The 18,007-nt window shown below is 37.7% G+C and overlaps 1 protein-coding gene across 1 annotated transcript in view; it reads left to right on the plus strand.

The window, feature by feature from the left end:
- The window catches only part of LOC145678601 (alkylglycerol monooxygenase-like), a 115,961-nt gene that overhangs the window by 41,977 nt on the left and 55,977 nt on the right, over positions 1–18,007 (plus strand). Inside the window, exon 2 of the mRNA XM_081748942.1 lies at positions 15,811–15,938. Within this exon, the coding sequence (XP_081605068.1) occupies positions 15,811–15,938 (128 nt within the window). The remainder of the gene's footprint in view (positions 1–15,810; positions 15,939–18,007) is intronic.

Below are 18,007 nucleotides of genomic sequence, written 5' to 3' on the forward strand. Positions count from 1 at the left end.
CAAGCTCCCTCCAAAATTTCAGGAAAAGATTAGTGTTAAATCTCACCTCCAGAGACTATTTTGTTTCTGTTTAGTGTTAAGTACGGTGAATTTGGTATGGTATGGAAGACAAATGATTTTGATATGCAATGAAAGAAAGGCCGTAATTATGCCCCCTGCGACGTGTGACATTGATTTATACTCCTATTAATAACCCCGTGGTGTAGTGATGTGTTATGAGCGATGATGATAATGTGGAGGTTCCTGAGCAATGAGAGTGCACCATATAAGATGATGATGACGTTCTAAGGACGGGACCAACAGGGTAACATGGGATCCGACTCACGTGTGTCTCACCGAAAATCGAACCCAAAAACCCTTGAACACAAGGCAAAGAGTGTGGGAAGAAAAAAGAAGCAAACATCGGATCACCATCAATTCACTTATGGCACATAGTGGCCCTCAAACCCGTATCACCGAAACACATGCAGGCGTGACTAAGCACCAGGAGAGGTAATTATAGTCTTTCTTATCAATTATCATCACTTGTGTCGTTTTTTTTTTTTCATGCTGCACTTACATGGCGTTGTACAGCGCTACAATTATCTCTGGTGGCGAAAATTGGAACTAATTTTGTTTTCTACACCAATCGCTTCTGCATGTTCCCAAATATGTTCCTACGGAGTTTGGTTGCATTCTGTCAAGTGGTTACGTCTCCAGAGTTCTCTGAACAGCGATACTTATTTTATAATAACCTGGTACGTACATGTATTTTCATGTTTCCGGGATCACAAATACATTTAATTTTCCATGTTCATCTTGATTTTCGTGTGATGCATTTGCAATTTAGCGATTTCCAGCTGCCTGTTGTTCACGTTACATTTCGATTGTGCAATAACTTTACGTCCCAGGAAGAAACGGGGGTCATTTTCGACTTCGGTGCACCCAGAAGCGTAAAAATCAGCTAAACTTATGCAAACAGCTTTTTGGTTGCAAACCTATGTAATTTGCTTCCACTTATTATTATTATTATTATTATTATTATTATTATTATTATTATTATTATTATTATTATTATTATTATTATTATTATTATTATTCAACGTTAGCATTTTAAAATTTTATTATGTGTAATTTTTCCATTCATGTTAATACAATTAAAACCCAATAAAAAGGGCCATGAGAATGTAGGTAGACTTTAATTACCTTCGTACGCACCTATAAAAAAAATACTTGTGCCTACGTCTATATTACACCTTTAGTTTTGGCTTTCTAGACCACAGTTTGCGATCTCTCAAGTCACATATGGACAATTACTAGTCTTAACTTCATACAATCGCTAAATTCTCGAAGCAAAAACAGTCTCAATCCATCTTTTATTTTATTTTCGGAAGTGACATTTCTTTTTCTCCATCATATTGATTCCACTTCACCTTATTGATTAAGTCCTGCCAAATGTTGGGGTGTTGGATTTCTTCCATGCGCTGTCTCTTTAATGACTGAAGACTTATTATGTTCCTTTATGCCGTTAATCTATTCATGATTCTTTATACTTAACGAGTAGACAATGGTTTCAGTACACTTTCTACTTGGTATCTTGTAATCCTTAACACTATAGTTTGACTATTGTCAATATTTTTATACTGAGGTCAATTGTGAAATTTCAACCTCAGGACCGTTCCCTCCCTCGATCTGAAATACGGAATCTGTTCTAAAGTCAATAGCAGCACTAACCTAAGATGTGCTATTGTATGATAATATGGACGAAGAAGGCTCTTGTAAATTTTGATGAGAAAATATTTGCTATTAGATTCCAACTAGATCCAGCCTCTTACTTATAAACATTCATTTTACTGCTTTCTTTGTCTCTAAAACTAGAGAGATGTTTTCAATTGTTTTTCATAAGGGGATGCTTCTTAACCCTTTGGCTCTGTCTATATTTGCAAACTGTAACCAAACATGCATCCTGTGAGATTGTTCTTCAAAAGATGTACTATGACTCAACAGATGGCAGCACGTCTTTTACGCTAAAGAAAATAAATTTCTTATCGTTTATTATCTTGTGTACCAGTGCTGGGACCCATTTCAAATAAATGTATTTCAAATACCTATTTAAAATACAAAATACCATTTTGTATTCTATATTTTAAACATCTTTTCAGAAACTATTTTGTATTTTATATTTGAAATAGGTTTTGTGATGTGTTTTGTTATTTTCCATAATGTGCAAAATGCAAAATAGGTCTTATCTTGGCAATAAAATATTACTGAGTTTACGAACCTGCACACAGTATACTAGAAACTAACAGTTATAGACATTACGTGGCGTCACCATTGTAGATTGCCTGCTGTTGCGGAACTTGCAGTCAAAATCCCCGAAGTTTTCAAAGATATTGTTGGTGTGTCTCCCACAATACCTTGTCGTACAATGTGGAATTCTTATTTTGATAGTTTAATGAAATTTCAAGACGTAAAAAGTAAGTTAAATGATGCATGCCTTGCACTGGGAACTCCCACTTTTAAAGATAACGTGTTGGAGTTTCTCGACGAATACCAGAGCCGTAGCTACGGAGAGACAAGAGGGGCTGTTGCTCCGGGCGCTGATAGCAAGAGGGCGTCGAACGAGCAAGAAAGGAAAAGTATTGTAAATGAGTAAACATGCGTCCCTCCGAAAAAGTATTGACGCCCTATTAAATCAATATTGTTGCCGGTTTGCAAAGAAATAGATGTTAAAAATTTTCTTGCAAGCTCCGTTTTCAACCCAAATATTTAAATAAGATTGATAAAAAGTTATAAACTTAAAGAACATTATTATATGATTTTTTAATGATCATGTGATATACATTACAAGGCGCCGAGTAATGACTTATAGTGTACGAAGGAGCGTTTTCAAAATCAAGAACGGTAAAACTCTGAAATACATGTTCAGCGTTTTCATGGTGATGAATTTGCTTAGTTAATCACGCTTTTCTACCCATTGAATTAATCACGTCGGTGAGAATGAAGGTATGGAAATGAGAAGAGAGGAATATGAAAAATGAAGATAAACAAGGGGAATAATAATATTTTCGAAGTCAATTAGTTGTAGAATAGAGGCTTAAGGGGTCAGAACTTAACCCAACGAATTTCGTCTTTTTCAAAGACTGATCAACCAGTTTTTTTATTATTATTTCATTGACCAGTGTGTTAATTAAATTAATAATAAATAACCTTAAATTCAGAACTTTCATTCATTAAAAAAGTAATTTCTACAATTTCAAACATATGTAAGTAGCCAAACTATATTTTGGATTTTAAATACAAATATTAAACATATTCTTTACCTCTATCGGTCAACATTGAGAAATTCGCAAAGAAAACTTCTAAATTTCCGTTACATTTCAAAAAAAAAATTTTAGCGTGAAAGAATCGAAATTAAAATCCTACATGTGTGGTCACATACAGAATAAAATTGCAAAAGTTCACAATTATTACTGGAAATTAATGCTGTCACGAAATTTCATTTCTTATCGATAATATGAAACGTTGTAAAAGTTGTAAATTTCCATAACTGTTCTCCAAGTGGATTTGTATACAACTAAACGTAGTTTTGACAAGTTCAACAAAAAGTCCAAATAAACCTTGGCTCTTGCAATGATCTGTTCAAGCAGTTTGATAAAACTTCAGCGTAGTGTAACAACAAAACCTGCTTCTCTTATATGTAATAAGAAGAAAAGGAAAAGCTTGGTAAGGTGAGTGTACTTGGGTGCCAAATTCCACTTCGCCCGGGCGCTAAAATCTCTAGCTACGGCTCTGACGAATACTAAAATTGTATGGAGCCCATCTCACATGGACTTGATCGACTCCAATCGTCTGACTTTCTTTTATGGCGAACTCATCCCAGAACTTATTCGCATGAAGAAAGTTCTGGAAACAATGAAACTACGTTCATTAAAGTACTGTAATCCACTAGTGAAGGCATTGTTAAAGGGCATGGGCAAAATATTCCATGAATATTTATCATCAGTCTCAGTTGCATCGTTTCCAGTGCCTTGAGGATTCAGATATTTCACTGTGTGTACTAGAGAAATACCCAGTAGCGTAGCGTGATATTCCGAAAGGGGGATGCCAAAGTTAGTCATTTGTGCGATATAGTACTACTGCATGCAGCAATTCCGAATGGAAATATAGGGTTATACAAAATTTAGGAGGAAGCCCCCCTAATTGGAGGTCTAGTGGGGCATAGAGAAGCGAATGCATGGATTACGTTAGAATTTAATAACCAATTGTCTCAGCTCCTTCTTGCCACTACTGTTGTGACGAGAAACCAGGCCCCACTTTTGTATGAACATTGTTTCCAGTATCGTTCCCTTCATTTCTTTCTCGTGGGCGGCTTTTTTCTCCACATACCACACGTCAATCTCGTTCTTTCAAAAAAATATATATATATATATCGCCCCTAAAAATTTGTCATCTTGGGTCCGGAACTCAGACGCCCGTTCGTGAATATGGGCCTGAGTGTATATATCATTTGAAGATGTAAATACAAAGCACTTAAACCAACTCTGGGGCCTGGGGCCCAGATACTGAAGTCAAGGGCGCAAATCTGTCTTCAACGTTCGTGGGATGGGTAAGACTGTTCCCATAATCCTTTCCTTTTTTTAACGATGTTCAAAATATTTATGAAGTTGAAAAAAATGCTGTGGAGGATTAGGGGAGCAGAGTTGTCTATAACATCGGCAGGAGGGCTTATTGTGGGGGGAGGGGGGAAAAGAGACTCATATTACAGTAGATGAATCAGATTTCTGAGGCAAACCTGTTGTACTTGTATATTATATACCAAGTGATGTAGATGAAATAGTGGTATATATCATTATTACAACTCAGTGCCGTGAGCACATTCTGAAATTTGAATATATGCATAATAATAATTGACATGTTTCCACTTACGAATCCACAATGATCCACATTAAAATTTTAGGACATTTGTTTTATAACAATACAAATAATGACTTCCCCAAAACTATGAAAGAAAATCAATCAGGCCTATATTTGGCGCAACAATACTCTTATCTGAGCAAAATTATGATTACCACAATAGCATTATTAGTCCAGGAAATCTAGAGCAATGTTACCCTCAACCTGGGCAAAATTGCAACCTTTAGTTTTACACCTGTATTTTGTTTAGGTACCTCACCTGATGAAAATATCCAAAATCCGACAAAATCGGACCACGGGAACACCCCCAAAAACGGTTTCAAAATTGCCGACCATGTTTTTTTGAAAAAATCGTAGACCTTTACGTTGGCGGCTCTAGTAGCCCTCTTAACTGACACAGAGACATGAATGATACCTCGTTGGAACGCTCATAGACCACAAATTCCAACGAAGTGACTTTTGTACTCATCATGCCCAACCCGTAGAAGAAAAAGAAGAAGAAAGTTGATTTTTGTTTTTTAATTGATATTTCTTGGACCCTGGCAACACTGTACGTCCTCATACGCCGGCACAAAAATTCCCACGCGTAGACCAGACATCGGTAACAATAATATTAAAAAATGAAGGACGTAGGTTCAACAAGAAGGGAGATAAAAATTCGGAACCGCGGACAAAGAAGGGTCACTGTGTATATTTTTTACTGTGGTCTAACTTCTGTTCCTTAGATCTAGCATCCTCCCTAATTGTCACAGAGACATGAAGCATACCGCGTAGGAAAGCTTATGAAACCCCCTTGCCAGTGACGTATCGTTTGTGCTCCCTTTGTCCAATCTGTAGAAAAAGAAGAAGAAGAAACCTTGAAGAAGTTGGGAAAATCTACACTTTTACCTTTCTTGGGCTCTGGCAACCCTGATAATCGTTGGGTATAGGTGGCACAAACGATACGTCGTTGGAAATGGGGTTCCATAAGCTTTTCTACATATCATAATCTTGCATGAACCTAGGTACTGAAGAGCCATGGCTGATTCCCTTACACGTTTGTGTATCATCTGCAGAAGCCTAGATCCTGACGATAACCTCATCACACTTCAAGAAAAGGGAGCTGAAGGAGTGAACAATGCCAGTAAGGCTCGCGGTAGTAACATTCTCGCCGCTACAAGTATGGTGGTTCATGTCTCTTGTCGCAAACGTTACATTGATAAAAAAAGATATTGCGATTGCCCTAAGAAAAAAAAAACGTCATCGCCGATGCAAAAACGAGTTACTCGCTCGTCGGATGGGTTCTTCAACAGCAACAGTGACTGCCTGTTTTGCGGAACGCCTGTCTTATTTGATGACCGTCACGTGTTGAAATCAGAAAATGTGCGAGTGAAAACACAAGCATTGCCACACATTTTAAAGTGTTGCAATGAACGAAACGATACCGGGTCATAAACTGTCCGAGGTCGAATTGAGTACTTCTCATCTGATCTTCATGCTGGAGATTGTGTCTATCACAGATCATGTAGTATCAACTTTCGAACAGGTAAATCAATTCCTCAACAATACTGCACCGACAATCAGTCAGCATCAAAAAAATTCCGGGCTGGCCGACCTACAAATGATGAGAGAATCAGAGTATTTCAGCGCATTTGTAGTTATTTGGAAGAGCACGATGATGAGCAACTAATTGTGGGAGAACTTGTTACAGAAATGGGCACATTTCTTGTAGGGACTGATCACATTGCATATGACGGACGACACATGAAGCGTCAACTAATGGAGTAATTCGATGAAAAAAATATAATTTCTAGTGACAGTGGAAAAAACGACTTCATTACACTTCGAGAAACTGCCAATCACATTCTACGGGCATATCGTGATTTACCGCGAGAGTATGAAGAAAATGAAAAAAAAAAACTAGAATAATAGAAACCGTAGCTCGACTGATCAAAAGCGACATAAAATCCAAACTACAAACTGGAAGTGATACATATCCTTCACCCAGCGACTTGAGCATTCAGGAATTTCTTCAGTACATTCCACCTAGCCTTAAACTATTCTATGCCATACTTTTTGCCGGAAAGGGCAATGAAACCAAAATAACATCGATTGGCCAGTGTTTGATGCAAGCAGCCAGACCAAGAGATATGTTAGCTCCTCTGCAGTTTGGTGTTGCTGTGCAGCTGCACTACCACTATCGATCGAAACACCTGATTGACAGGCTGCATCACCTGGGATTTTGCTCTTCATATGCGGAAGTGCAGCGGTTTGAACGCTGTGCTGCAAGTACATTTGGTAATCGTGTGATCGAAATGCCAGCAGACCAGACTCTCCTCTTTGCAGCAGATAATGTAGACCATAATCTCCAAACGCTGAGTGGTTTAGGCACATTCCATGGTATAGAAATGTTGGCGGCCATTACTCCATCCACTACTACCAGTCTAACCATTCTTCGGAAGCCCGTCTCTGATGCTGATGTGAAGTCCCTTGCCAGTGTTCCCATTCACGCATACACTGAAGCCAGGGCTATTCTTGAAAAGGTCAACTGTGAACTGGTAACAGCACCATCACCGAACGAAAGCTCCCTGGATATTTTGTGGAAACTTTCCTGGCACTTTCCGTCACGCACACCAAACTGGTCAGGAATGATGCAGGCCATTCACGCAGATCCATCTCTTCATCATCCAGGGAAATCCACTGTTCTCTGCTTACCGATTATTGACCTCCATCCATCTTATATGCCATGCATCTATTCCACTTTAGTGTACCTGAATAATCTTGCGAGAAAATATGAAGTCCCACCAATCATCACCTTAGACTAACCATTGTTTAGGAAAGCTTCACGGATCCTGCATGACAGAGCACATAACACCAGTATTAAGGACACGGTTGTCCTGTTGGGCTTATTTCATACTCTCATGAACCTTCTAGGAGCAATTGGTTCCCTGATAGATGGTTCAGGCTTACGTGAAATCTTGCATGAGGTTTTATGGAGAAAATTCGGTTGTACATATGTTAAGTGGCAAGTCCGTAGCAAGAGCCTTCCGTGCGCACATGATGGTTGACCTCGCATTAAGTGCATTGCTTGTGGAGAATGTTTTTCTGGAGACCGATAACGGAACACACAGAACTATCAATGATGCTTACTTTCTCTATCAGAGTCTGATGTCGGGTGAGATTACTGTAACTGGAGCTAGTTCTTCCTATCTTCAAGAAGCCCGAGAAAAAATAGAAGCACGAAAGTCAGAACTTATTAACACATCAAAAAAAAGTAAGTTGTTTCTTGCATACCAGCGCATGTTGACTACAGCAAGGAAACTTGTGGCAGCAGACCGAATAGGAAGCTGGGAGGATCACCTTGATGCTATAGCAGAGTACATTCCCATTTTCGCTGCAACAGAACACTTCAATTATTTGAAGTCGACTGGCTTGTACCTGCAAACAATGTTAACGCTGCCATCGGTTAATCCAACGTTCACGTAAGCTTTCAAAATGGGTTCGGAGTTATTAGAAGAAGCAACCGTTATTGGGCTGGGTTGTCCTCTGATCTAGTCAGAGAGCAAGTTCTGAAGAGATCGCTAAAATCCACTGGAGGTCTAACCCATGGGAGTGGAATGTCGGAGATGCAACGATCTTTGTGGGTGCTCTCAATGCCAGCATGCTCCGAGTACAATCTGGCGATACAAACTCTTACTCACACAGCATATGTCACTAGCGAACAACATAAAGGAGTCGAAACGTCAAGAATGTCACGTGATATCAGTGACACACGTCGCATGCTTGCACGACTGCAGACCATTTCACCATTTGACGGAGACAAATCGTTGAGAAACATTGCCACTGGCGTCACACCGGATTTCTCGGTCAACGTTCATAATTTATTTTCAGTTGGAGCAGACCATGCGAAGAAACTATCTGGTAAAGACCTGTTCACTGTGAAGGGGAAACGTGCAGATAAAGTCAAAACTCTAGCTTCCCCGAGTAGTGTTAAAATCAGCAGCGATATCTCCGTCGATTCGAATCTTTTGTTTCAAAGACTGTTAGTTGTCGCTAATGCAGGCAGCACATCTTTAGAGGAGACCTTAGCGCATGAATTATGTGCCTACCCACCGGCTTTATTTGAGTCACCCAGCATGATGCGTAAGGCAGACAAAGCCCCACTGGCCTATGCGATACGAGAGTTCAGCAAGCAGCAGAGCGCACAGTTTGAGTGAACGGAGCCAGACAATATTCTGTATGTCTTAGACGGAGGATCTCTGTTACATAGACTACCATGGTGTAAAGGCAGTTCGTACGACAATATCGCTGCATCATTTGCTGAGTATACGGTTCGTAAATATGGCACATCAACCATCGTGTTTGATGGGTATGGAATTTGCTCACCATTGTTCATTGCAACTGTGCTTCCGGGTGTGCAAGAACGTATTATACTTGCAGAAAGCATGCCCTTCCATGTACTATTGCTAGTGGTGTGTGCAAAGAAACTGAATGTTCTAACTCTTTAAATGAATATGGTGAGGACAGTGTTAGCGTAGGCGATGACGATGTAGATGTGTAATTTGCCTCCCAAAGTATTTCGTCTTCCCATTCTTTTGCCTTAAAATATTTTTACTTTATATATAGGTGTTATGTTTCTATAAAACGAATTGTCTTGTACACTGTATTATGGTATGACCTTCTATTTGCTATTGCTTGTAGAGTATGCCAAGAAACTGAATGTCTTAACTGTTTAAATGAAAATGATGAGGACACTGTTAGCGTAGGCAATGACGATGTCGATGTGTAATTTGCCTCCCAAAGTCTTTCGTTATTCCCATTCTTTTGCTTAAGAACATTTTTGTTTTATGTATAGTACTTATATTAAAGCGACCTTTGATTTAAAGAAAGGAACAAGATTTTTTCATGCGTAGAACGATTATCAGGGTTGCCAGAGCCCAAGAAAGGTAAAGTGTAGATTTTCCCAATTTTTAAAGATTTCTTCTTCTTCTTTTTCTACAGGTTGGGCAAAGGGAGCACAAACGATACGTCACTGGCAAGGGGGTTCCATAAACTTTCCTACGCGGTATGCTTCATGTCTTTGTGACAATTATGGAGGATGCTAGATCTAAGGAACAGAAGTTAGACCACAGTAAAAAATATACACAGTGACCCTTCTTTGTCCGCGGTTCCGAATTTTTATCTCCCTTCTTGTTGAACCTACGTCCTTCATTTTTTAATATTATTGTTACCGATGTCTGGTCTACGCGTGGGAATTTTTCTGCCGGCGTATGAGGACGTACAGTGTTGCCAGGGTCCAAGAAATATCAATTAAAAACAAAAATCAACTTTCTTCTTCTTTTTCTTCTACGGGTTGGGCATGATGAGTACAAAAGTCACTTCGTTGGAATTTGTGGTCTATGAGCGTTCCAACGAGGTATCATTCATGTCTCTGTGTCAATTAAGAGGGCTACTAGAGCTGCCAACGTAAAGGTCTACGATTTTTTCAAAAAAACATGGTGGGCCATTTTGAAACCGTTTTTGGGGGTGTTCCCGTGGTCCGATTTTGTCGGATTTTGGATATTTTCATCAGGTGAGGTACCTAAACAAAATACAGGTGTAAAACTAAAGGTTGCAATTTTGCCCAGGTCAAACCGCATTTTGACTCGACTATATAGGAATTGTTACAGAAATTAAACAAATAGTTGAAAATAGACTACTAATAATTAATGACAATGAAATATTAAAGAATACGATTCTTTTTTAAAAATGAAACAAGTCAAAGGACATCAGTTTCCTTTGTGGCAGTCGGATAGAAATCATCATCATTACAATCTCAAATCGGATTATTGGGGGGGACAAGATTGTAGGGAACATGTTCCCCTTGTCCCCGAGATTTGTGGCAGTGACTGAAGGGCCCTGGCACAATATTTGCGAGTGACGGGGAGTGGTGGCTCTCTTGACCTACCAGATCGGTGACGGTAATTCTACAGAATGCTTTAAATTTATGCCTGTGTCTGTGAGCTCCTTTACGATGAAGATTACAATTACGATGCATTTAGTTACGATTAAGGCATAACTATTTTAATACTATTATTTACATAACCGGCATGCTTCAAAAATGCGTTGAACAAACCACTTCCGTTTTGTTCTATTTCCTTTATATTAGGGCTCGTACGTTCTGTTCAGAAACTATAGCTTAGTGCAAAATATATACAGTTGGAAATACTTGAATATGCCAGCGTATATCTAAAGCGAATGTAGGATTGCAAGGGATGAGGAGGAGTGAGAAGGGAAGTATTGCGCATGCGCATTCAACAGAAAGCAGACGAAAACCCCGATGCTTTCAGTAGGCCTGGAAGCCCGAGGAAAATAGCATACTACAGGAGGAAAGACAGAAAATGTGCATTTGAGCGACGCGCATGCGTAGGTTCCTCTTGTCAAAGTAAGTCGAGAGAGCGCGCCAGAAGATTGCAGTGGAAATAATTGTGATAATTACAAGCAGACAATTTATATATAATGAAATACGTACTTTTTCTTATTAACAGGGGATGCCGGACATACCGGCGTTCCCTTACGCTACGCCGCTGGAAATACGATCTTGTTCTTAAAATTATTTAAAAAGTTCAATATATGTGTGCCAAGTTCAGCAGCTGTTGAGTGACTTTTCTCATTTGGGGGCTTCATTATGAAAACCCACAGAATGAGTATAACTTTCAAAATTTCGGGAAACAATTGTTGCTGAATGCGAATGAGGATTTCTTTAAATTAAATAATCGTGGTACGCGTAATGGAAGTGTTTGATGTTGGTTAGTAGAAATAAAACGATTGTAAATGAAATGAAATCTTTGAGTTTTACGTCCCACGGTTATGTCGGTTAGGCTAAAAGAGACGGTGATAATGAGTAATGAATGAAATGGTGGAATGAAGAAAGTGGGAGGAAACGGGAGAACCCCGAGAAAACCCACGCACACGGTGTTTGTCCACCACAAAGTCTACTTGGCGGGGGCTGGGATCGAACCCGGGACCCCAAGCAGCAGAGGTGAACGCTCTACCACTGTAAAACGATTGTGTTTAATGTCTAAACTATTATATGAACCATAGTCAATACAAATATTTTGCAGATCACTATATGCATACAGTTAGTGATACCTATTTTCTATTTTGCAAATGTATTTGAAATACGTATTTCGTATTTTATATTTTAAATACATTTCTGAAAACTATTTTGTATTGTATTTTAAATACATTTTGTGATACTATTTTGTATTTTGTATTTCAAATAGGTTTGCTTACCTATTTTGCCCATCACTGTTGTGTACATGGTATCCTAAATTCTAAACCTAAATCTTCCCCTTCACTCCAATTTCAAGCTTTCTGTATGTCTTTTTAAACTATAGGAAAAAACAAGTGGCCACACTTTCGCTGCTCTACTGGCTTGGTGGCTCCGTTTACTAGAGTAGGGTAAATTGACTAGGATCTGCCTTCAATCAGAGTAGTCTACAGGAAGTATTTTCTTTTTTCCTTTCTTTTTCTATTTATTTGATTGAAAACGATGTCCTAAGCTTCCAGCCAACTTAACGTTGCTTATGAGTACTCCCTTAGTCATGAATCGCCTTCTAAAGTTTTGCACTCTAATTCAGGATCACCACGTCTATTCATAAGTAATCAAATCATGGATTAAGACATTGACCTTAATCACAATATGTTGTTAAGACATTGACCTTGAGACTATTATACATAAATATAGGAAATCTTATATAGAATGACCATGTCCGTTCTTCAGTTTCTCGACATAGTTGTTCTATAAAAACAAGATATCAGAGAAAAAGCGATGAGAGATGGCAGTTAGTGTTATTTTCAGAAATTTGATCTCTCCAAACTATTTTATTTCTTTATATTGTCTGTGTGTCCGTGCGTCAGTCCGGGAAACAGAAAATCCCAAGAAATACTTCATGGATCACCATTAATTTTGGCCAGGGTATAGATGGTCGGAAGTTAGAAAACGAGCTGTTTGATTGAGGTGATATTCAAAGCGGAAGTGATAGAAATCAACAATTTCCGGTTTCAACGTTGATCCATATATAATAAAACACTAGATATATAGCGAGAATCGGTTTTCTGCAACCAATTAAATAGGCCTATCCCAATAGCATATTCCAACTCCACGCTAATATATTTCCTAATATAACTAACTAACTCACTCCTATGGCCTATGGAACCTGGACGCTCAATGCCACGTTCACAAAAGCTCTCAGTTGACTTCTGTCCTTAGCCAACTAGATACAGCTTCTACTTTGTATTTCTATTTCTGTGAGATCCATCTTAATATTGTCCTCCCATCTGCGCCTAGGTCTTCCTAATGGTCGTTTTCCAATTGGACTTCCAATTAAACCTTTAAAAGCGTTCCTACTTTTTCCTTTTCATTCTGGCTACATGACCTGCTCATCTGAGCCACCTAGATTTGATTACCCTAACAATGATCGGTAAGCAGTATAAATTACGTAATTCCTTGTAATAAAGCTTCTGCCATTCCCGTTCTTTTCGGGTCCGAATATTCGTCTCAGGGATCTTGTTCTCAAATACTTTCAGTGTACGTTCTTCCCTCAAAGTAAGCGACCGTGTTTCGCAACAAAACAGGCATGATTATCGTTTTATATATTTTTAACTTCAAATTCCTTGACAGAATTCGCGACGTCAGAAGATCTTGAAAAGAAAAATAACACGAATTCCGTGCTTTTAGCCAAGATTTAATTTCTTCTTGAATGTGAGCTTAGTCTGTTAATATTAATCCTAGATATTTGAAAGTATCACTTAGTTGAAAGTATTATTTGATGTTTTAACGCATCCATAATTCGCAATACTACGATTCCAGTTAACTTCCATATATTTAGTTTTCTCTGCATTTCTGTACATGCAAACCCAAACACCTGGAATCCTTTAATAAGATCTCAGTATTTCTTTATATTGTTCTTTTATCATCCCCTATTATATTTACATAATATAATAACCTTATGAACATCCTGTTTTGAGTTTTGTCTGCTGTGTTTGATTTTATTTATTAAGTACTCCAGAACATCTTAATATTCAATATTAAATTAGAAAATATCATGATACCGCTACTTGTTTGATATGTATTCAGCGTCCCAAGAATATGATCTCTGCCTCATATCTCTATTGCAATAGAAAGTAATAGATTACCCACTTTCGATTTGAAAACTCGATCTCCATTAGAGTTGTGTACGAGAAACGAGTTGATGCTACTCTCCCCAGCTTTCCAGTTGTTAATGCGTGTGCTTTTGGTCCCGGATTTGTTGCCTGGTGGAAGAGCATTGAACGCATTAAAGTGGATCATATTCCACCTTAACCCATTACTGCCCCTTGGCAACTTAAGTTGCCATCGCAATTTTTCATCATAGCGCAAAAACTCATGGATTGGCATTGCTAGTTGTAACCGTAAAGTAACTTTGGGGTCTGTTTGGTTATAGAATTGTTGCATTTTCTTTGTATAATATATTGATGCGGGATTAGCACTGTTTTTTTGAGTACAATGTGTTTAGAAGAGAAAGACGCAACTGGATTGATTTGAAAGACTCCAAAAGAAAGGATTGAGGGTCTGTAAAGGAAAGATTGATTTGATTTTGATAGTTATGATTTTCCAGTGTATTTTCTCCTTGAAAATTGTAACTTTTCAAAATGTTCCCTTTTTTTGAATATGTTGCCTGTTGGGAACTTAAGTTGCCGGGCTAAAAAAAAACAAGAAAAAAACATAAATGTTTTTCAAAAATATTCTAATATATATTTTAGAGTACTAGTAAGACCAAATAGGCGAAAAAACTTTTCAAAATACCAGTGGGAAATTCTGGGTACTAATGGGTTAAACTGTAGGTCTACTTCTCACATAGCCTAGATACTGAAAAAAGTCACTAAACTTCCAAAAATAGAAAGAAAAGAAAAGACAAAGAAAAAGAAAGGAAAAGAAACAATGAGTTGAGACTGCCTCGTTATGGAAAGGAGTCGTTAAAAGTGATGTCTTGTCTTGGAGAGTTTGCCTGTTTCTCTTGGAAGAACTTTGTGTCGTTTCTTGTTCCGTCTCAAAAATTGTCTCATTTAGTGAACACTTATTTCCATAGAACGTAAACGGTAAAAGATACAATTAGAAACAGTTCTTTTTTCTTAATGGATTCAGCGTCAGAATAGATTCTATCTTCGCCTTTTCCTCTCTACTTTAATCTGAATTTGTAGATTTAATCACTTCTGGTTTTAATATTGGGTCTTTATAGATGGAAAATGGTGAAATAAAGAAAGTAGAAGAAGCGAAAAACTCCGAAAAAGCTCACGCACACGGTGCTTGTCTACCACAAAACCACATACTATAGTGTTATAACAAACGTTACACTCCCGACTCATTATAATAAACTTTAAGTTTTCTAGTGATGAATTCAGAGAGACTCTAGTGCTCAACAAACTTTTGGCATTAGCAGTACTTGCTAGTGCATTAAAAGTAGTTCGAAATTTTGATAGCATAAAGTAATTATCGACCAGTACTACGGTTTTCAATATTTTAGTTAGTATCAACATGGTTACTAATGAGCAGGAGGTTCTCTGCACTCCAAGTTCTAAGTAAGGGCTTGCCTCCCTGGTCTCCCTATAGTTTCGCCAACACAACATATAAAAGGGGTAAGATATAGAGATATACGATTTTCTGTTTCAGCATACCAGGAAGTTCCAGCTACCCTTTTCCACAATTCAAATCATAAAACATAGCTCTACTACTTCCGGTTCCGATATTGAGTTCTTACTGTAGGTTCACAAATGTGAGAAAACTAACTTGTAATGTTACTAATTTTCATATAAGGTATGTCCCATTTATGGTATCATGATGTTAATAGATAACAATAAGAAGCATTTATTGCTTGATTTCAAAAATTCACTTCTGCTGTGTTCTATTTTCAGGCTTTTCCCTATTTCCTGGCTTTCATAGTCCTTGAGAATATAGTATTATGGATGGAAGGGAAAACACTTGTAAGATTGAATGATGGTATGATGTCCGTTGCACATGGTATTATACATGAATGTGGAAGGTAAGTGTAATTTTGACGAATTTAATATTAGTTTCAGCTTCCTTAAAGAGCGGATATAAATTTCTTGTAGAGAAAAAGATGTCACCAAAATAAATAAAAATTTTATTAGCTTTCTATCAAAACTGTAATATGGCGAAAACATGGAACATTACAGTATGTGGGAGTTCTCTCGTGATTATGTGGTTAGCGTACGTATATTTGGCACGGGAGATCAGAGTTCGATTCCCGGTGAGAGCGCATGTGGTTTGGATCCCACGTTAAACTGTAGATCCACGTCTTGTATAGCCTCGCAGCGGAAAAGGACACTAAACTTTAATTTAATCTAAACCACAGTACGGATATAAAGTTCAGAACCTTTTAGAAATCATATGGTACGGAATATGTCTACATGTCTACCACCATTCCCAACATACATTCTTAGACGTTCTGCTAAGTTTCGTAGAATTATTTTCAAAGTTCCAAAGTTCCAAAGTTATGCTCTTCAGTTGATGACCAATAGGGGAGGCACATTTAATGGATATCAAGTAAAAGCTTATATCGTATATCAAGTATAAGATTTTTTGAAAATATAATGTTAGCTATTGCACATTGTAGTAAAAACTTTTTTTGGCCCATAATAATAAGATAATGAAGAAAGATGGTGCAAATAACTTGGTCAACTTTTTTTTTTAACTATAGGGATCATAAGTCATCGTAATATATTAAATAAATTTATAGTTACTGAAAGAAATCGTGCGTGAGGGAGGACGAAGAGGTTAGCGGAAGACCGTGTATCATGGAAGTTTCTAAGTTGCAGCAAGGGACCTGCCAATAAGGGCAGAATATCTATGATGATCATACTGAAAGAAAATAATATCGTTTGTCTCATTCTAATTTTTAAAAATGTATTCATTTGAAAACGTACAGTGAAAAATCATTTTATCGTTGTGATCATTGTGATTTTCATTATCCTAAACAGAGACTTTAAGAAAATTATACATTTCGTGCGTAAATAAAGAAACGATAATATCTAATAGAAAATAAATGAATCACAGTTTTGAAAACTTGCAAATCCCAAACAATAAACATGTTAGACATAATATTTAAGAAGAGACCATATACATACTGCTGAGGAAAGAACTATATTAAATACCTTCCCTCCATTGACTGACAAAATATCGTCGTTAACTACAGTGTATCATATAATTATCACCAAAGAATAACAAGTACCAGGAACAAGACTGTGCATATAGTGTCTGAGAAACTTGGGTGATCCCTATTACCATTAGTCTCTCCCTTATATCAATTATTCACAGTATCCACCTCAAAGTTCAAAATTCCTAATTTGAGAAACTCCAGATGCACGAGGTCAAGTGACTGTGGCGTCTATTGCACACTGAGAAAAATTCGCTCACCGGACAGCGGTATATTGTACAAATATACGGAATCCTCTTGTTTACTACAGAAATCAGTATGGAGCATACGTTATTCATATGTTACATACGCACTGACCTTAGATGCTGTCTCAGTTATGTGTTATATACGTCCATGTACAGATCCAAGGGGGGCTATAGGGGCTATAGCACCCCTTGACGCTCAGGTATACACTGGATAAAATGGGCTTCAATCCTGCTTTACATTGGATAAAGCTGCAAACTATGGTTCAGCCCCTCCCTTGACCATATCCTGGATCCGCCACTGTATACGTCCATTTGTATGTGAGATCCTGACCGCCTATATTATTTTATACGAAAAATACGTATAAATGGAACACTTATACGGAAAGTATTAGAAAACGTGCGATTTCAGTTATACGTCCGCTGTACGTTAAGTCCAAAATCTACAGAAATTACGCATGTAACCTACCTTTTTAAGTACGCCACCTACATGTTTCCTTAGTATATATACTTTTTCTTCCACTTCATCCAATCGTTAACAGAAAAGTATATTAAAATATAATATACTGTAGTAATGTTTTTGTACTGACAGCTTATACTTCAGGTAGTTAAGTAGCATGATTTTATCCAAATTCCCGTAGCATGAGAAGCATCTTCAATGAATATTAAAAGAACAGAGTTGAGTATTAATAG

The sequence above is a fragment of the Thermobia domestica genome, chromosome 2 (genome assembly GCF_964235325.1).
Source record: "Thermobia domestica chromosome 2, izTheDome1.hap1.1, whole genome shotgun sequence".
Classification (NCBI taxonomy): Eukaryota; Metazoa; Arthropoda; class Insecta; order Zygentoma; family Lepismatidae; genus Thermobia; species Thermobia domestica.